This window comes from Echeneis naucrates, chromosome 15, assembly GCF_900963305.1.
Source record: "Echeneis naucrates chromosome 15, fEcheNa1.1, whole genome shotgun sequence".
Classification (NCBI taxonomy): Eukaryota; Metazoa; Chordata; class Actinopteri; order Carangiformes; family Echeneidae; genus Echeneis; species Echeneis naucrates.
The window spans coordinates 2673538-2694881 of record NC_042525.1 but is presented as its reverse complement, the minus strand read 5'-3'; the positions used below and the strand labels follow the sequence as shown (position 1 = coordinate 2694881).

The 21344-nt window shown below is 44.8% G+C and overlaps 2 protein-coding genes across 2 annotated transcripts; both read left to right on the top strand.

The window, feature by feature from the left end:
• The first annotated feature begins 327 nt into the window (after positions 1–327).
• Positions 328–11857, top strand: LOC115055756 (mucin-like protein). The gene is made up of 18 exons (XM_029521772.1): positions 328–522; positions 1089–1680; positions 1954–2103; positions 2213–2430; positions 2825–2900; positions 3090–3380; positions 4109–4345; positions 4443–4595; positions 4877–5055; positions 5407–5599; positions 5687–5806; positions 5881–6000; positions 6440–6460; positions 6576–6637; positions 6713–6905; positions 7219–7344; positions 7570–7705; positions 10224–11857. Exons 1-18 carry the CDS (start codon positions 328–330, stop codon positions 10363–10365), a joined length of 3204 nt encoding a protein of 1067 aa, XP_029377632.1. The 3' UTR covers positions 10366–11857.
• A 4258-nt stretch (positions 11858–16115) lies between these two features.
• Positions 16116–19691, top strand: calm2a (calmodulin 2a (phosphorylase kinase, delta)). The gene is made up of 6 exons (XM_029520502.1): positions 16116–16238; positions 17056–17086; positions 18371–18514; positions 18592–18698; positions 18777–18912; positions 19024–19691. The coding sequence occupies exons 1-6, from the start codon at positions 16236–16238 to the stop codon at positions 19050–19052; spliced, it is 450 nt and encodes a 149-aa protein (XP_029376362.1). The 5' UTR covers positions 16116–16235; the 3' UTR covers positions 19053–19691.
• Positions 19692–21344: the final 1653 nt, after the last annotated feature.

The following is a 21344-nucleotide window of genomic DNA, read 5'->3' as shown; positions in this document are numbered from 1 at the left end:
GAATAAAAAAACCTCTCAAAGTTAAGGCAGAATCTTCATGATATCTTTTGGACACTGTCCCTCAGTTTTCTGACAATGGCCTCGTCCAGTTTCAATCCGCTGCTGAGAACGAGCAGTATCTGCTTCCCGCTCCTTTGGCCAGCGGTTTTCCCGACAACATGAATGCGAGTCTTTTGGGGGCATTCTGGGATGACGTTGACCTCACCAAGGGCAACGGGCGGCTGCTCTATCAGGTTTGGAGTCATCGGGGTTTTTCCTTTTTCACTTGAAAGAAACAACTCAATCTATTTTTAATCACACTGCAATCTGTAAAAGAATCTTGGGTTCATGTCTTCCTTTCAGGAATACCATAAGACGGATATATCGGATGTTTACGCCCAGATCGTCTTTAATCGTACAGTCGATGAAGTGACAAAGTTTGAGGTGCAGAGAAACAAGCGTGTTTTCCTCCCTGAATGGATCCTAAAGGTCACCTGGGATCGTGTGGTGCCTGTTTCCTACCAAAAGTTCAACCTCTCCGAGGTAAAGTCCCAATCTTTCTGCCTTTTAGATTTTCTTCACCACATAGTTCTTCTAGTGTTTCTGAACCATCTTTACCTCTAGAATTTAAAAAAAAGGAATCATGGAAGAGTTTTACAGTTACAACTGTAGTTTGGGTTTTGGTTTCATTTCTTTCTCGCTCTCATATGAACTCAAAGCTTCACAGTCCTGTCACAAGTGATTAGTGGCAAAGCGGCTCCAGGCCTGTATCCAATAAAACACTAAAGGATCAATCCTTTGTCAGACTGAGGATACTCACAGTGAAATCGCCTGAGGGAATGTTAGTCTGTTCTTGTTAAAATGCTGCGCTCAGTGTGAGCCCACAGACTTCCCTGAAAAACTCATCCTGCTTTGTTTAACTTTGGTGCCATCTTGGGGTTGTTGTTTTTTTTTTCATCCTGAGAGGCCTGAGTGATTTCTGCTGCCACCTGTCCGTCAAAATGTGACAAGATCTTCTTCTGGTTCTGAATTGACTTACCATGTGATGTTAGGCAGCGAGGGACAAAATATTAAATTATAATTGAATAAATCTGCCTTGTTATTCTCAGACTAACACTTTCCAGTGTATCCTGACCACGGATGGGGTGCGCTCCTTCGCCCTCCTGCGATACGGGGAGATGCTCTGGGGTCCGGGCCAGAGGCAAAATCACGACGCCATCATTGGCTACACAGATGGGAAATCCTCCTTCAAGGAGCCCACTGTCCCCTCAGGAAACCTTTTTGGGCCTGCGGGCCGATATAGGCCCCACCAGTTGAAGGGGACTCTGGGGAAGTTGGGCCAGCTGGTGTATGATTTGGCAGGACCGTTGGACTCAGACGTGGATCCCCAGATCAGGTGCCAGACTTGGGCAATGAAGGAACCTGATCCTGCCGATTGGACAAAGGAGCTGCCCCCGTGTCCCTGCACCCGCACCCAGGCCCTGGAGGAGCTGGCGTTCATGCGGGATACTACCGAACCGGGCTCAAGTGTGAAAGCACTAAGGGGCCAGCGATGGGGGGGTGCAGGGGGCCACATCTTCCGGTCAGTCCTGTCCAACAGACACGGCTCAGGGAAGAGGTGTGTGTATGAACCCGAAGGTCCTCTGCTAGCCGGATACAACGAGCGATACTTCTTCGGACACAGCGAGCAGAAACACATCGGTAATACCAACCACCCAAACACACAGTGAATCCTAATGAGCAGCAGATTAGTCAGCAAGGAATATTTTAAAGACCGTATTAAAGTTAAAGATCCGCTCCCCAAGTTGGAATGAAACATATTGAACATGTACATTTCAGTTTTTAAGGGCCGTGCGTTACAACAATCATTTTAAATGCACAGAGGAGAGTGATTACTGAGTGAAATATATAAATTAAAGAGTGATTTTCTGAAGAGCAAACTGAAACGTTGATCCATGTATCTTCTCTCCTCAGATGAAGACCTCCTGCCTTTTCAGTGGTGTTGCATTGAGTCTTCTCGATGTCACCTTTATCTCAACAAGAGACCGCTGGACCGTTGCCAAGGTTACAGCTGGTCCAGAAACGACCGCTGCGTCCCGTCCAAGAAGGTCACGCAGGGAGTAGGTGAGGGAGACGAGACAAAACCAAGACCTGTACCTGTAATCAAAGATGTCTGCTTGGTGAATTGAACTCACAACACAGGAAACCTCTCTTCGCCGTGTTTCCCTCACAGCGATGGTGTATGGCAGCCTCCACCTCGTCACCTTCGACGGCACGGCGTACTCCTTTAGGGCCCTGGGAGAGTTTGTGCTCTTACGTCTCTCATCCAGCACCGGCTCTAATATCTTCACCCTGCAAGGGCAGACCGAGAGGCTCCGCATGGGCCCAAAGGGGATCAGGGAGGTCCCAGTGGTGGCTCGCATGGCAGCCTTCCACCAGGGCATCGGCAAGGTCGGGAAGTTTGGGTGTCAGGGAGGAAAAATCGGAAATGTGTCTGCATTCAAGCAATATTCACATTCATTTGAAATATTTACCGTTATTTTACGTTGGATGATGAAGCCTGTTTTAGCACAAAGGAGGAAGAAGAAACAGGATTGGCTCTGAAGTCGAAAACTAAGCTTCAATGCTTTATTTTATATATTATATTTTTGATTGAGCATTTGCAACCTTGATTTCTAATTTCCAGTTTGAAGCAGCAGATATGAGGAGGTTGGTGTCTAATAGATTTAAGTCAAGGCAGTCATCAGATACTGTGTTCCCCTCGATGAGACATCTGGTTGTAAATGTGAGATAATGTTATGAAGTTTTTCTTTGACCGAGCTCGAATTTTCACATGTAATTCCAGATTGAATGGAGATGTGCAGAGGAAGGAGATGGACTCCAGGTTTTTGTGGATGACTCTGAGGTGCCAGTCACAGTTGGTAATGATGATATCAAACATCTGCCATACAATGAAAAACATGTTTATTTTATTTATTTATCAAGAGGAGCTGAAGTCTGGGAGCAGATTTTTGATATGGGCAGGATTCTGCCAGGTCTCTCTGACACACCAAGAAAAGAAATCTACAGGATTTAAGTCCTGAAGGCTTTTATTAAAAATGTCCTTTCAGGTGTCGTGCACTCGGGCGGGGGGGGCTTTGCTGTGCGCTGTCTGTCAGTGGACCGCTGTGCAGCCGTGTACGCTGGCGGCCTCCACGTGTTGGCTTGGCGGGTTGAAGGCCACAATCAGCTGGCGGCCATTGTTGAGGTTCCTCAGACCTTCTACAACCGCACCGTGGGCCTCATGGGTCTCTGGAGCTCCAACCGCTCCGACGACTTCCTCATGTCTGACGGAAGGCTCCTCCCCTCGGACGACCTCAACCCCCCCTCAGAGGAGAGGCTCCATGACTTCGGCATGTCCTGTGAGTGAACCACAGATATATGAATCAGCTGCATATCACTGCTAATGATAACGGCGTATTAATTATCTCCTGAAAAAAGGTTGTGTGAGGTAAACTACTAATCATTTATCCATCTGACCCCTGACTCCTTCTTTTTGGTATATACATATATATCTAAAGTGATATGCATCAGAACAGAGTGTAAATGGAGCATTAATTCAGCCAAAACTTTCCACCCTGGCTTCAAAATCTGCCACAATAAATCCCTAAAAATTCCCCTTTCTTACCTGCCAGACTCAGGTGATGCTCACCTTTTAAAGCTGCTCTAATCAATATTTTTATGATAACAAGGGATCAAATAGCTGCTCTTTGTTTCACAGTCAACAGTGTTCACTCTCACTGTTTTCAGTCAACAGCTCTGATCACTCTGCTGCTCTCGCTCAGCTGACGTGCAAAGTTAAATGCAGGCTGCTGAACAAAGAGAAGTGTTAAACAGCTGAACAGTCAGATATTCCTCTAAGAGACCAAAACAGAGTGAGAAGACACAACATGAAGAAAACAGTGGCCTTGTTGAGTTTCGCCAAACCGACCTAGCTTTTAATGTCCACGCCCATTTTTGACCCCCTGCAATGCACGTTTAGTCTTAATATGCAGAACAGCAACAAATAAGTCACAAAACACTTTTTCACAGCTGCACCGGTCCCCGTTCACACGTGTCCTCCTTTCTGGTCCCGTGTGTTTGTTTCCAGGGGCCGTCCCGGGCCCAGAGAGCCTGTTGTTCTCTCTGCCTCCGGTGGTTCCACTGGAGCATGTCTCCTCTGAGCGTCTGCTGGAAAGGCTCAGTCCCGCTGAGGTGGAGGAGCTGAGGAGGACCTGTAAAGGCAGCATGGAGTGCGTGCTCGACACCGTGGCGTCGGGCAGCTCTGCCATGGGGCTGCGGACTCTGGACGCCAAGACGCAGCTCCAGAATCTGGCTCTGATCTACGGTGAGCTGTCTACGCCGTGTTGCAGAAAAGGTTTTTGTTCCTTCCACCGTTGACCTGATGTGACCTGGTCTGACGTGGTCCGTCTGTGGTCTGGCAGGTAACATGCCGCCCATCGTGACGGAGCCCACAGTGATCCATGGGAAGGTCAACTCCACTGTCAACATCCAGATTGTTGCTGAGGACCCGAACGGAGACGCCATCAGCTACTCGCTGCTCTTCCCCCGGCCTCCTCGGGCTTCAATTGGAAGCGGTGAGACACATTTGCACAAGAATAACAACCCCCCCCCCATCCATCACCATTATAAGATGACGCTACTGTTGACATTTGTTAGTGGGATGGTGAGTCTCCTGCTGTAGCCAGCAGTGCTGTTTTTCAGCAGATGGGACATTTCAGAGCTGAGTCAGTGGATGGATCACAGACAGACAGGCACGAACAGGCAAAAGCATAAAAGTCTCTTTCAAACTTTTTCAAACCTGCTCTGTTTAATTCAACACCTCAGTTCCTCTGCGTCCTTGTGCTCTGTGCTCCAGGTGACGGTTACCTGACCTGGACTCCCCTCAGCACTCAGCCGGTCCAGCTGACCATCAAGGTCAGCGACAAGCTCACCAGCTCCATGTTCACCCCCATCCTCCGTGTTTGCAACTGCCTCAACGGAGGAACCTGCCAGTACGACAGCGCCGTCGAAAACCACCAGCAGGGGAAGTTCCAGGTCGCGGATGCTCATCTCTGATCATGTCCACTCACACACAAATATCATATATTCATCATCTGATATTCAGGATTAAAAAAAAAAAACTACAGAAAACCCACATTGTTTATGCTATATGCAGTTTAGTTTGTTTATCTGTTTGTGGTTCAGATTTTCCACCACAATAGAAAACAAATATGAAAATAGAGTAAAATTTTAAGATAAAATGTTTTGACACAGAGCCTTTATAGTCAGCGATCAGCCTGAAGCTGCAGGTTTGCTGAAAATGCAGCCACGTTGGGCACTTAGGATAAAGTCATCTCCGGTCTTTTTGGATGTAGTATTCATTCTGTTTTCCCGCCTCTCTCCCAGGTGGTGGGGTGTCTGTGCCCAAAAGGCTTCAGTGGGAAATTCTGCGGTAAAGTCGCGGATGTATGTCAAGGAAAGCCGTGTTATCGAGGCGTCGAGTGCCGCTCTAAGACGGGGCCCGAGCAGTTCTCCTGTGGAGAGTGTCCCGATAACACCGTCTCTCAGGGGAAACAGGGATACAAGTGCTTTGAGCATGGTTTGTTGCAGCGTAATGAGCCACATGGTCAGGTGTCGGGTAGAGGAGTGAGCCTATGACTGATCCAAGTCCTGTTTCTCCTCTCAGACATGTGCCTTCCTCCTTTCCCCTTCCCCTGCCACAAAGACGCAGACTGCCGCAGCACAAAGCAGAACTACACCTGCACATGTAAGCCTGGCTTCCGTGGAAATGGATACAACTGCACAGGTACTTAATCCACAAAACTTCATGTTGTCTGAGTAGCAATTATTGCACCGATCCAACCGTGGCCTGTGTCGCAGATATAGACGAGTGTGAGGAGCTGTCAACATGCCCCAATGCGAAATTTGAGTGTAAGAACAAACCTGGCTCTGTCGACTGCTTCTGCAGATACAAGGACGCCAAGGACACAGACGGATGTGGTAGGTGAATAGTCATATATTCTGATTAACTTTAGAATTCAAGTCCAAATAACTGTTAAAAAAAAAGGCCAGAAATGAACTCATGTGACAACACGTGAGAAACTAACAGATCTTTGCAATATGAGCAAAATGCTACATGATATAGTTATTATACATGTACATTCAATCTCACTTATAACTGGATTCTTCATTCTGATCTCTGATTAGATTTTTAGCATCTCCTTTTGTCCTCTTTTGATGTAGTCATGATACATTACACATTCATGTCATGTGGTGGTTGGCTTTTTTTGTGCACGTGTAACACAGAACATCAATGCATCGTGCATCAATAATGTATTATCAATGTTAGCATCAATTCAGCGGGGTAAAAATGCCATCAGATACTACAGCCTGATAATTGTGTGTCTGGTTCACGTCTGAATGATGTGCTTCCCTGCAGGTGACTCTGAAAACCCTCCAGGTAAGAGCTCCCATACGCTTCGTTCTACGGCGTCGTGGTGGCCTTGTGTTGCCGTGGCGACCTAACAGGTAACGAGGGGGTCAACAGTTGTTCTACTGCTGTTGTGTTTCTGCAGGAAGTAATGTGTTCAACGTCTCCGTGAGCTGGAAGAAGAACAGAGCTGATGGACTCAAACAGGTCGGTGTGTTTGTGAATAATGTCGTCATTTTGCACCAGAAGAGTCATTTATTCCCGTTTTCCTTCTCCTCTCAGCTGGTGGACATTGTGTTGATGGGTTTCCAGAATAAATTTTACAACGCCAGTAAGAAGGATCCAGGTCTGGGCTCTAGTCCAGGTTTTGAGGAATATCGCGTCAACGTGTCCAGTGACACACCCCACTGGTATATCAGAGACTACCTGGCTCGGGTCAGCAACCACTACGACATCACTGACATTGAAGTGGATGGTAAAATAAATTGCTGGTTTTCATTGTTGCTTAATTCTATCTTTAGTATTAATCTCAGCAAGTACAGCAAACACCCGTCTGAAAAGACTGCCTCAAATAAACTGGCATGATGCTTATCATAGAGCTAAACAATCAGAGTAAATTCTGTCTGACGTTTTCGTTATTGGCTGCTTCTTGTTGGAGAAAACAAGTAGGAGAAACATAAGATTTGATCATAATGAGTGTGACTGGCATGTTGTGTTATTACAGTGTTTATTCGAGTTGTTGTGGTACAGTATACCGCAGCACTTGCTGAGAATCTCTGTCCCCACAGATCTGGATGAGTGTGAGGCCAAGGAAGCAGCGTGTGCGCTCCCAGCTCTGTGTGCCAACACCTACGGAGGCTACAGGTGTGTTTGTAATGGCACCGACGTGAAGGAAAGCCAGTCCTGTGTGTTAGGTGAGGCTTCACACATCCACCCTGCAGTACATTCATCAAAAATATATATTCACTGGAAATGACTGCATTAATACATCAGCAGCGTTGTCAGCAGAAATAATTCTCCGGTGTTGTTATTGTCAAAGCTCCTGTCCTTTCCTTCCTGAATCAATATGACAATGGGACTTGATTTGATTAGAGCTGGCTGCAGTTTGCCAGGACTTAATACAGACTGACCTCTTCCAGAGAGAGACAAAGTGAGCAACGTGGAGCTGGATCTGGTTCTGGGGCTGGTTTTGGGCATCGGCATCCCTCTGCTGCTGCTCCTGCTCCTGGCTGCACTGGCCTGTTTCTGCTGCTGCAAGAAGACCGTGACTGGAGAGTGAGTAACAAGAGCCACACGTGAAACACTGTTTATTTGTTTATGTGACATTAAACATAACAACAAAAATGATTTTTAGACAGACGGGTTCTGTTTGATTGACCTGTCATAATATCGAAGCCTCCTTGCTGCCTTGACAGATCCATTTTTAAACCACTCCTGGATGTTTCATTTACCAAACCTCGTGTTTGTGCCTTCAGTGGTCCAAACTTCACTTCTTTTGATTTATGAATGAATTGATGGCAGAACAACATGACTTTTCTTCACAGCCGCGGTTGTCTGTCAGTTTTCCGTCCATACAACAATGGCCCTCACACGTCGAAGATGTGTGTTGGGCGTCACAGCCTCTTTACAGACAAAACAATAGCACAAAAACTCCAACAGATAAATATAAAACTGGTTTTGGGTGGAGATGGGCGGTGATGAAGGGTTCATTACAAGTCTCCAGAAAATATACTGCTGCAAAGAATAACAAGATTGTGCCGCACGCATGAACACACAAACACAGTTTTAAGGTACAGTAGTGGAGTAGGTCTGGCCTGAAACAATCTTTCAGAACACCTTGGAGGTTTTAAATCCTCTGTGCTGCTGCAGCGTCTTCTGGTATTTAACTTATCATCCGTTGGAGGACAGGCTGCCCACTCTCTTACTATATTAAACAAAATACACTTCCTACCGCTGGCTTTGGTTGGAGTTATGAAACTACGGTTGGGTAACACTGAAGAATGACATCAGATTTACTGTAAACTAAAATAATAATAATGAGGGGAACACATGCACAGCTAAAACGGCATCATCTCAGTGTTTTCCTGAAGTAGCAGCTCAGGAGGATTGATGCAGGACACTTTCTTATCTCTTTGCAAAGCTAAACTGGTTGGCTTCATATTTATCATCCAGATGTGGATGTTAAAAAACTATTCCTCTTATCAGACATAAAAATGAGCAGTGATTGCTATTATGAGGAAGATTGCAATACTTTTTCAGTCGTTTTAAGATTCAGTCAGATTGATTTGAAGAGTATTAAACATTGCTGGAGTCTCAAGTGCACAGAAATATCACATGACTGCAGGATTTCTGCTGAATTAGTCTGCGGTATAAAGTACATCTCCTGTCCAGATGTACAGTGTGTGAATGCACAGCTGAGGCATCTAATCATGACTTTTTCATTATAACGTGCATGTACAGATGTATGGCATCTGGGCCAGGTGTTAGTGGGCCATAGAGACACGTAATCCCCCTGATGACTGGCCTGCTTTCTCTGCTGTCAGTTAACTAGACCCTATGGATATAAAGGCCGGGGTCTTGACCCGCATTGAGGGATTAGGTCGTTAGATTAGAGCGAGAGAAGCAAAAAGCAGGGAGGAGGCCATGCTGTCGTCTGTGAACAAGATTATATCTTATGATATAATGATACTGAACATCCCAGATGTTCGTACAGATATGATAAAGACGACGCAGAATGTTTTATCATGTTAATAATACACTGTAAAAATATCAACAGAATTAAGCACCTTAACAAAATTTGAAGCAATAACTGTGATCTGCAGTCTGAAGATCTTTGTACAGTCAGGAGGAAAGAAATTATTTGGCAACAAGCACGTTTTGTTCCTTTAGTCTGTATTCCCAGAAGGATTCACACCAGGTTGTTCAATCTGTAGCTCATTATCAGCGAAGATTTGCATCTTTATTTGCACTGAGAACGACCGTAAAGACATACAATCCAAAATATCACGACTGTCAACAACAGCAGGTCTAGAAATCAGACATTCAGGCTGTATTTTTCATGTTTTTAATCAGCTTTAGCCCCAGATTTCAGCATCTTTCAACACTCTGAATATTTAGGCTGGAGCTGGTGATTACATTCATGCTGCCTGTCCAAACATTTCCATAAATTGCCTCAGATGATTGTCTGCTGAATGAAGAATTACAGGCTGCAGCAACTAAAGCCAGGAATTTAATGAATATGGTACAAAATATACAGATATTTAACTCCTGGCACTGATAGAGATAAACATTACAGTCACTCTCCGGTCTCGCAACCTATAATCAGCCCATTCAGTCCAAGTTCAGGACTTCATCTCTTTATATTTAGACGAGAGAGCAGCAGCCTGTCGGGTTTTCAATCAGCCAAAAATGGCTCATGCTACTCCACAACTTGTTGACCTACACTAGCCTTCCTCCCATGGCTGCAGGAATCAAATTCAAGTCACTAATGCTCCTCCTTGAACTCAATCATGGAGCCCTACGAGACGTCTCTGCAGCTGATTTCCACTCAGGAATGTCATCTGGATCTCAGTCCAGACTGTTCCATTGTAAGGTTCCCTGTAGGTGGAACAAGCTGCAGAGGAGGGACAAAACTCAAACATGACAACCGTGTACTCTTACTGAATTCCAACAGTAAGCTCTTCTGCTGCTCTCAAACTTTACTGGTGTGCCTCACCTGTAAGTTGCTTTTGTAAGTTTTCTTGTTTACTCCTGCAATCTGATTGGCTGCTGCTTTTTTGTTTGTTTGCTTCAGCCTCCCCCACTCGATGCCAGATTACATCCAGGAGCAGTACAACCCTCCGCCCTTCAACTACTCCGACCCCGCACTGCACTACTTGACCCACTCCAGCCCTCGGATCATAGACAACATCAAACCCAGACAACGCCACAGATAGCGTCACATATTCATCCACGTATATGTGCAGATCACTCACACAAACACAACATAAGCACTTTTGGAGCCGCTGTATATGTTTTATATAATGATAAAATGGGTATTATATGTCTTTTAACAAACTATTAATTAAACCTGAATGACTTTTAAAGTCAATTACTTTCAATCCTCCCTGCTGAGAGATGGACCTGCCAAGTGTGAGCTGGACGTTCTTTTGCCTGGACAACAGTTTACAGACCGTCTGACCCAGCAGAACTCGACAATCTCTTGGCTGGAGACGATGATGAAAAGTAAACCACTGCAGTGCTGTTAAGCTTCCAGCTGATTCTAAGCCAAAACCTTCCTTGATAGCAACATTTGCATTTGCCAGAATACCTGAGCTCCTGCCCTCATCATCGTCAATATCCAGTTTGTAATTGCTCTTGGAGCCATTTTACAGCAAAAAAGAGAATCTGCATCACTCAAAATCACCAAAACATCAGTGAATCAATTTATGAAACTATCAGGAAATTATTGTTTAAAAGCTTCAATCCATACGGTAAAAACTGTGGGTGTCACTGTTTGTCTCACTTCAGAGTTACACAACACCAAACAGCAAATTACTTTTCATATTTGGCCTGTCTCCCATTTAATATAACACAACAGAGTAACTCAGTGTTTCAACTGGCAGCAGTCTTTCTTTTAGACTGTCAATGCAAGATTTAAAATAAATGTAAATATTGCGTAAATTATTAAAAGTGCAACTTAAATGTCATCGAAGTGGCCTTTAGAGACTTTACTAACTAAAGCAATGGTCTTCTGACTGAAAGGTCCAGGTTTAAATAGTAAAGTGTCCTTGAGTGTGGCAGTTGATCCCTGGACTAACTGTTCAGCTCACCTTGACCTATGACCTCCCTCCAAGGATGGAAATGAACAACACATTGTCATCTTCCTGTAAACTGATACACATCAAGCTGCAGCTGCTGATAGTTTGTCAAAAGGACTCAATGTTCATGATGAAATAATGATGTTATTTCTCCCAAATGTTATTTTTGTCTGGGTGAAAATAGCACCTCCCGTTGTAAAATAAAGGACGCTGGAGCCAATCCATCAGGCTAGCATGGATCAATTTACAGTTAATTAAAGTCAGAATGACTAAATATTGACAGTATTGACCCGAGAGGTTTAAATTAAACATCAATCAGCCGTCTAAACAGCAGTGAAACACATATTCAGCTCATTTACCCAAGTAATGCCACAGTGGAAAGATACTTCATTATAAGTCTTACATACATATAAAATGTGGAATAATTATTATTATTATGACAATCATCACAAAAGTGTAGTTAATGTGTTAAATGTCCTGCTTTTTTTGCACCAGAAGGCACAAAAAGGTTCCAACAAAACAATTTTCCTATCTGCTGAATGTAATTTTAGAAAATACAGTTTTAAGAGTTTTATCCACTGCTGTAAATAATCTATTTTAAAAAATGATCACTATTTGCACGACCATTTAATTTAACAACTATCCAAAATTTAAATGTAAATGTGCAAAAATTAACATAAGTAATAATGAGTGAAATAAAAGGAGTGTATATTTCATGATTATATATTTTGTATTTATTTTTGCAGTTTGCAGTGTAAAATGTGTGAACTTGTGTGTGTGCAGATTGTATTTACAGTGGTTAGTGTTTATTAGAGCTTTTATTTAACCAGCAGTTTTTCTTCTGGCCACCAGGTGACCCAGCTGAGTCGTGCACACAAGACAGATCAATCACATTTGTTTATGAGCAGGGCTGAAGCAGAAACGCAGTGCACGCACACACAGAGTCATACGCACACGTACACACGGACGGCTGGACACCTGCTCTGCAGACTTCATCTGAAAACGACCACAGCATGCGGTGGAGCCAGCTGCCCCCCTGCAGAATGAGATCATCTGAGGATGGTGAGGGTGGGGGGCGGGTGTGAGGGAGGCAACCCTGCAGGTCCCTGCCACTGCAAACTCACACCCGGCCTGTGCCACATCCAGGGTCAAGGACGGGGCACTTCTACAACACCCGGCCCCTGTCACTTCCTCATTGTGGTCACACTCGTGCAGAGAGCCGCCCTGCATGTCCTCTGCAGTGGATCTTGATTCCTCTGATATCACTTTTCTTGTGAGTAAAATGAGACTAAGCACCACAACAACTCACGAAGGATTTGCAGAGGAAACTTCTGGAAAGAGGCAGCGCTCCCGACACCTGCGACGCAGAGGCAAGGCTGGCGGGGGGAAACTGCAGCCGCCGAGGTTGGAATCACCTTGGCGAGAGAGACACGTCTGGAAGGTTCCTGGTTGCACTGTTTCATGTGCTGCTGAAGGCTGCAGTGTTTGAACTCCAGCACCACTGACTGCAGAAGACAACCTGGAGGGAAGCCAGTGAGGGAGGCAGGGAGAGGTAGCGGGGAGAGAGAGAGAGAGAAAGGACGAGGGGGGGAAATGAAAAGTGAGGGAGTGAAATCAACAGCAGGGATTCTACTTGACAGCCAGTAAGTGGTTTTGTCCCTCAGATCCCCTCAACTAAAACAAGTGACATGTGCAAGTTCAGAGAGGTGGTTGATGATATAGTGCCAGGCCCAACCAACAGAGACACATTGGGGGGGTGGGTAGAAAACTAAGTGCATGCTTAACACTATATCCATTTCATCACAACATGATTGAAAGCAGGGAATAGCAGGCCTGACCAAATCCTCTTATCTGATTTGAGGCCATTAATCATTTTTGCCTCATGATGTAATTTTAGAAAACAAGTCATTTCTCAGTAACAGGTAGGCCAGAATGCCAATGGGATTGGCTCGTGTCTGCGCAGCTAATGTCCTTATTGCATGGCTGTAAAACCATACACACTAACTGGAAATAGTGGTAGCCCATCAACTTTGTCCACACACTACACCAGACCTTTGGCCGGTGTACGCTGGTAAGTTTCACTGGCAATCAAGAACTCTCAGAGGCCGGTTGGATGCAGCTAAAATTGCCTGCCGTTCATTAAAAATACATGCATACACGAACACACCCCTTCCTTGTTGTATTTACCATCAGTACATACGTACAGAAAAGCATTTCATGAAGGGCTGAACTTACAAACACTCAGACAAACATGCGGATGTTCAAACTAAACACTGCAGAACAAAAAGATCCAGGCCTGAGCGTGCACGGACAATGTGTGTATACAACGTATAGGACTCCCTGATAGTAGCCACATCCGTGACACACAAACAGCTGCCATTCTCGCCCATGAAAGATGATCTGACCTTGGCATGGGACCAGCAGGTGCATTACGAAGCCTCATCCATTAGTAATGGTGTCCACGTCTTACAGTTACACAGGTAAACATCTCATATTTGTCACCAGTGTTTTATCCCTCAAAGGCCACAGGCCACAAATTAACTGTCTCTTCAAGTTTTTTTGTTTGCTTGAACGCTGCTTAATTTCATTCCCTGCACAGCACATCACACTGTATCTCACGTGCTGCCGCCGACCTGCCCCCCCCCCCAGGGCCCAAAACTGACCTGACCCACATGGTGAGTTCCTACATGACGGGAACAATGCTCCCGTGCCGTTCCAGGCTGTTGGGAGGTGGCACTAGTGAAGACAGAAGGGTGACTTCAAGAAACCTTTCCTCTGCCGAACTAAGGTGAACTTTGACCCCTGCGATATGGAAATTAAAGCTGCAGTTTTAAAAAAAACGTTCTAGCTCGGCGACTTCTGATAAGAACTTACGTGAGGCAGTTACATATTGACAAAGCTGATAACTGGGAGCAACATGCTTAAGGACAACAGTGGTTTGTGTGCAGTGTGTGCGTATGTGTGTAGGATATAAATAAAAAGCAAACAACAGCTGAATAAGCACAATACCGAACATCCATAATGCAAAAATTAGACTGTAACACAAACTGTATTGTTCTCCATATTGAGAGATCAGTCCTCTTCGTCTTACATCATGGAGATTGGTTTCAGGTTTTGTAGACTATTAAGACATGTCTCCTAGGTTCCAGTATTGCCTATCCATATTAACCTTTAACCTTCGGGGACCTTTGACCTGGAGCAGGCCCTCTGAGACCTGAGGTTCATTGAAGGGCATGTCATCAAGCAGCCAAACAGCTGATCATGCATATTGGATGTAGTGCTGCTATAGAAATTGGGCAGGAGGACAAAGTAGAAAGCTGATTTTGAAATATATATGACCCATCAGTAAACCGTTTTTTTACAATTCACTCTAACTGTTGCAAAATATCATCTCAAAATATCAATATCACAACAGTGAAAATGAGGTGAAGTGTCCGCGGCAGCTACTTTATAATATCCAAGGTCGCATTTTAAAGTGGTTGCCAAGTATTTTCAAAGTGGCGAGAGGTGAATTCGTACACCTTCGCACACGGTCGGTCACACATGCTCCAGCTTATCTGATTCTTGTGACAGGTTTAGGCCTCTGTGCCGTCATCTTTGGAATTACATAATCTGCAGTGACAAAAACACCAACATGAAAACAGATTTAAATCAAAGGAATCCAGTGTGCTCCAGATTAGGCTGGTTAGGGGAAAGCTTGGTTTATTCTGAAGCTGCTCAGCCGAACACATGGCCCAGGCAGCATCGCCTCTGTATGTGCAGATGGAGGCGAGAACAGCTTTGGATCCTCGTTTCTTTGGTCTACTCCTGAGATATTGAGCTTTTCACAATCCCTGCTCTCTACTTATGGTGTGACTTCAGTGTCTAATAATAAGAGAGACAGCAGAATCTGGAGGGTGTGTGTGTGTGTGGGGGGGGGGGGGGGGGTCTGTTTTGGGACATGGAATTTCTAGTACATTCTTCAAGTCTTCCTCCTTGCACGTCTCTGCTCACCCTCCTCCACAGTATCGCCCATGGGATCAGACCAGAGACAGGTGGTCACTGGGAGACAGGAGAGTCAGTCAGGCATAAGCAATCAGGCTATCAGATACTCCAGCAGCACAATTAGACCTGAGAATCCACCGTCATCTGACAGTCCCATCACACATCCCAACTGTGCACACACACATGCACAAAAAAGCCGAAAACCCAGTGCATCCCTGTGAACCTACAAAGCATTTCAATATGCATTTGAAGTTGAGCAAAAGGGGGCAACTTAGTGTTTCAACCCTATCACACAAATTTTAAGAAACAAAACAAAAATAAACGATGCAGCCGTGATGAGGAAACAGCTGGGGCAACTGTAAGCACAAAGTGGGTCACTGACGAGTCACAAGTCACGGCGCTCCTCGCAGCTAATCACTTCTCCAAAAAAAAAAAAAAAAAAAAAAAAAAAAGGCACCTTATTGGGTGTAAAAGCCGATGCACATTTTCCTGCACACACCGCGCACAGAGCCTGCGGCGCTGGCTGGGCCGTCTGCGGCCGGGCTGCAGCGGCCATGGGAGTGACGCATTGCAGGTACGAACGGACCAATCAGAGAGCGCGGTGCCCCATCACGGAGTAGCAGAAAGTATTCATGCGCCGCCGAGGATACGAGAGAGAGAGCGATGGTTGGGGGGGGGGTGGTTCGAAAATGGCGATTGAAAAAGCGCACGGCCGTCACCGGCTGGACCCGGAGATGGTGGGTTAGATTATTTTAGCGCCGCTGGTGATGAAATAAAAAACAAAAATTGAGTGAATATGGCCGATTTGAGAAAGTGAGAACACGGGTAAATCGGCGGAGGGATACCACGCGGGTGGGGAGAAGGGGGCGGGGTTAAGGGCAGCCGTTAAAGGCGAGTCCGACCGGCTCCTTCTCAGTGTGTCAGTCCGCCGAGCGTCGCCTCGTCTTTCGGGACTTTTTCTCTTTAAAAACGACAAAAAACAACAAAAAAAGTCACCAACCGCCCGCTGCATTTACATCAAAATGGTAAGAAAACACAGATTACGCCTTCTACCGAGTCTGCTGCTGGAGGAGGGGGGGTTAGATCGTAGTCCCGTAACGGTTGTCGCGTGCGGCTGCTCCGGGGTTGTGACGCCGGGAGGACAGACTCTTCTCCGGCCAGGCTGAGAGCGCCGAGCCGGCCTCTCTGACGGCTCGCTCGCTCGCTCGCTAGCTAGCTAAAAGTGGCTGTCAGTGAATGGAGCGGTGGGTGTGAGCTGATTTTTCTGCTTCTGAGGCTGTCGGATGTTTTAACTCGTCTTCTTTTCCGTATTCATTTGCTGTTTATTGTGCAAGCCCCGACTCGGTCATAATGTCCTGGCCGCTACACGGCGGCGGTGCCCGGAGGTTTGTCGTGGAGAAAATAAAATAATAAAAAAAAAAAAAAAACAAAACCGTCGACGGTACAGAAAATAAATAAAACGTTTAAATGGTTAGTTAAAAAAATAAAAAATGCGGACAGCGTTGCTGTTTTATGGTGCAGCACGGCAGCTAGCTTGGTTTAGCTCTCAGTAGCTAACATTTACCGCCAATTTGGAAGTCATTCATCGTCTATGGCGAAGCAGCGACGATCGTTCTCACGTCTGCTGGGATCACTCTTGTGTTTGGTCATTTTTGCTTCTAGATCAGTCAAACTCATGCTACCCACCGGCAGTAAAATGTCTATTTTAGAAAGACGTGTTTTGCATCTTGCTCGAATTGGGATTGACTATCTTAGTCATAACGATAGGAAAGCTAATTTGGGCTATTTTGCAATAAGGCATGCTATTAATTACTTCATATTCCTTTTTTTTTTTTTTTACAGGCTGATCAGCTTACAGAAGAGCAGATTGCTGGTAAGAGATCGCTGCACTGATCCTCTACTTTCCCCATATCCTGCAAAGTGACCCGCATTATGGATCCTTGCATCCCTTGCAGTGGATTTACACTTTTGCCTTTTAAGGCGTTCCACAGGGCACCCTGCTTGGTCATAAAACAGGAATGAATGAAACGGCTGTTGCTTGCTGGCTCTGGAACGCTGAAGGACTCCCTCATGGAAAACTTTGCATTTTCATTGTAGCCATGTAATAAATGATGTAATTTGCAAGGGCTGTGCTCTGAGGTGTGTGCCGTCGTGCTGTGCATGTGTCCTTTGCCCTGGGTGTGTTCTCATCAGATGGAATGCATCGAACTGCAGCAGTAACCTGGGTTTCGTGTGCTGATATTGTAATGAAAATCATGTGGGAGTGTCTCTGCTGTCAGTCTGTTTCTGCTCAGACTTGGTGAATTGAATGCAGTTCACGTTTAAAGTGGAGCACAGTTGGAGCTGTTTGCGGTTGCTCATTGTACTATATTTCGTGGTAGTTGCCATTTAATGGGTTAAGGTTTGTTTGGTTTACTGGTTGATTAGTTTTTAGGCTGTTTAGACAAATGGCATAGACAGAGATGTGTGCTGTTACTGTAATTTGAAAGTGCAGCAACTAACGCACTGATGTGTATGTTTTAATGGCTTGTGCCAGAGGAATTAGGACCCACACGTGGATGCTGACAGCAAGCCTTTCCTCATAACAAAAAGGGTGTAGCCCCCTGTTTTTGCCCCCAGCAAATGGTAGGGAATGTTATGGTTTTAATGGCACTGACAAGCTGCCTCTGCTGTATGCCACTACACATTTCCCACTGGCCTCATCACATTTGATGTGTCATGATTCCTCAGCCCCACCAGCTTCACCAAACTGCACATGTTATGTTTGTAATGCAGCCTGATTCTGCCCTTCTGCTTGGTCTTGTGGCTGCTGTCCTTGTTTAGCCAGAAACAACTATAGTTTGAACTCTAAACAAAGGGGCTGGTCGTCATCCTGTAGCCAGTGCATAAGTCATGAGTGATGTCCTCTTTGAGACTTCTGGTAGTTCAGAGTTTGGCCCAGTGTTGATCGAGCTGAGAGGAAGGGAATGTGGTTAATGACGGTCCGTCAACATTTACCTGCCTTTATTTATGTTTTTAAGATGGCTTGAGCCTTCTGCTGTGCTGGAATTACAAACACTGCTGAAGCTGTCTTGCAAATGTTTTTGTACATATTTATCTATTGGTGTGACAGCTTTGCCTTACTGATGATGCTCATCCTGTTCTCTTTTACAATCAGAGTTCAAGGAGGCATTTTCGCTTTTTGACAAGGATGGAGATGGCACCATCACCACCAAAGAGTTGGGCACAGTCATGCGTTCTCTGGGCCAAAACCCCACAGAGGCAGAGCTGCAGGACATGATCAATGAAGTGGATGCTGATGGTGAGACCTGGCTTCAAATTAGACACATACTGTCCATGTACAGGGTTATCACCCCTCCTCATTGTCTCTGTCTTCAGGAAATGGAACGATAGACTTCCCAGAGTTTTTGACCATGATGGCCAGGAAGATGAAGGACACAGACAGTGAGGAGGAGATCAGAGAAGCATTCCGTGTCTTTGACAAGGTAAACACTGTCTGAACTCCCACACAGGTGGATGAACAGCAGGGTTTGAATTTGTTCACTAACGGATGTGAATTTCAGGATGGAAATGGATACATCAGTGCTGCAGAGCTGCGCCATGTGATGACAAACCTGGGGGAGAAGCTGACTGATGAAGAAGTGGATGAGATGATCAGGGAAGCAGACATTGATGGAGATGGACAGGTCAACTATGAAGGTTAGTAAATGTTCAGATTTAACTTCCTTTTATTTATTCAATCTTTTTCAGTTACTTATTTTATACTGATTTGCAAATTTTTTTTTCAATTCCTTCCCCTTTTTCTTGCAGAGTTCGTACAAATGATGACGGCGAAGTGAAGGCCTTGTACAGATTTCGTATATAAATAATTTGCCTTTTCTTTCTTTTTTTTTTTTCTTTGTGTAATTTATCTGTAAAATCTTAATAGCCCCTTGTCCCCCTTTGTCCCTGCCCCTTCTGCTGTCCAAAGGAACTGCATGTAAACTGCATAGGCTCTTGTCCCCATGTCCCTTTCTTTTGCTGTCATGGTGTTTTGGAGTGACAGAACGGTCATACAACCAGATGCCCGTGGAGGCCCCTGGGAGCCGGAGAACTTCGTATCTTCCTGTCTTGTGTGCTCGGGGCCCTCCACGCATGGCGACATTGGAAACTTGTCAGCTGGTTGTCACTTGACAACACTGTTGGCATGGAAACAATGTAGAGGAGATTAAACTCTGCATGGACTACGGACAAAGTATATATGGAAATCTCTCAGCATTGCACTACTGCAAAAAAAATGACACGGGTGTATCTCCTAGGTACTCGTACAAACTCTTTTTGTATCTGCTGTTCTATATACCAGAAAACAACTAATCTTATGCTTTTTAATGTTTTACTCACTTTTATTTTCTTTTTTTTATGGCCTCTGGTCATGCTTCAAATAATTCATTCCAAGTTGTATATTTTTGTTTTCCAATAAAATTTACAATCTACCCGGATATGAAAATTGTCTTGTTTTCTCAGTTAATGAAGCCTTGAGTTTGTATAGCCTGTAATATTTACTCTTTTTTTTTTTTTTTTTTAATCTTTATCTTTTCCACCTCCCTTGTTGCTTAGAATCTCTATGAAATGTTTACCTTTCAAAATTTAAAGTGTCCCTCTGATTTCCCTAAAGCACTGAGGAGCATCAGCCAATGCCTCTTAATGTTCAGATAAGCTCAGATCAAAATCTGTATTGTCATCATTACAAAAGCTCGGAGCGGCATCAAAGGCTTCCATTGTGAGGCGCGCCCGACGGTGCCCGACCTCAGATTAGCCTCCACACTGCTGCAGGCCACGTGCTGACCGCCTCATGTCTTACAAGGAGCAGGTGATTGAGTGTACATCAGAAACCATGGTGTAAATAGGTGTACCTGTTTTTTTTTTTTTTTTTTTTTTGTTAATTTGGAAATATTGAGTTTGTTACAGTAGCTTGCAGAGATACTGAGTTTGTTATTTTGATGAATGATGATAATAAAGCTCGATTGTGGGCCTCTGCTTTGCCTCCATGTGAATTTTATTCCAGTTGTGAATTCACACTTAGATCATAAAATCCACATTCTTGAAGAATTATTTAAATAAGTTTACCTTTTACTCAGTCTGACAAGAGCTGAAGGGAAAACAAACTTCAGGTGTGAATTGATGACACGTGGTTATCACTTTGTCAAAAACAATTATTGCAAGACTGGAAAAGCTCACAGTGTCATTGCTTCTTTTTTTTTTTAAAACAGCATTAAGTCTCTTCGTTTGCATTTCTGCTTTGTCCACTGCAGAGAAACTGAACGATGAAAAGGGACCCTGTCAATCACATAATGGCTCCTCAGCTGCCTCTTTCCTGTGTGAATAATCCTCTGAGGTCTCACCAGACGAGTGTGAACATAAATTATTGCGTCCTTTGGATCATGAGTTTCACGTAACTTAGCAACAAGGATGAATTTAGTGCCTCTGCTCCCAGAGCGAGCTTTTCGCTTCAGCCGACGGTCTTCAGTTCGGCTGTGTTTGTCTGTACATGACATCACTCCTCAGCCACGACAGGAAAAATAAACTTCCTCCACAGCAAAGGTGTTTAGTTCGAAAGAACGGCTCAAGGTGAACAACATCCAAGTGGCAGGATTCAGAAGACGAATGATAAATAGACCGTTTTATCAGAACGCCTGCTCAACTGCTGCTTAACACAAACATCTGGTCAGCCAATCACAAGTTCAACCTGAGCAGCAGGAGGGAGACTAAAGATTGTTGGTTTAATATTTCAGAAACTGAAGATCTACTGCGATCTTCACTGTAAACACCTCTAAGGCTGAAGAGATTGGCCCACCAGTTAGCAACAGTCCTCACCAGAGGTCAGAGGTCAGACAGGTTGACGAAAAGGCAACAGAAACTCAGATAGCCACCATTTACAACTGAGGTCTGCAGAAGAGCCTCCCAGCTAAAGCAAGAATAAGTTGCACAATTGAACTTTTCCTGATAATAGTTACTGAAGCAGCTCGGTGGATCTGTGCATTCAAATAGACATCCCAGTCTCACACCAAACATCACAACGATAGCGGCCGAGCATGCACAGCATGTACAGTATGCACATACACTTGCTTCCCATTGTCTCTCGTTCTCAGTCA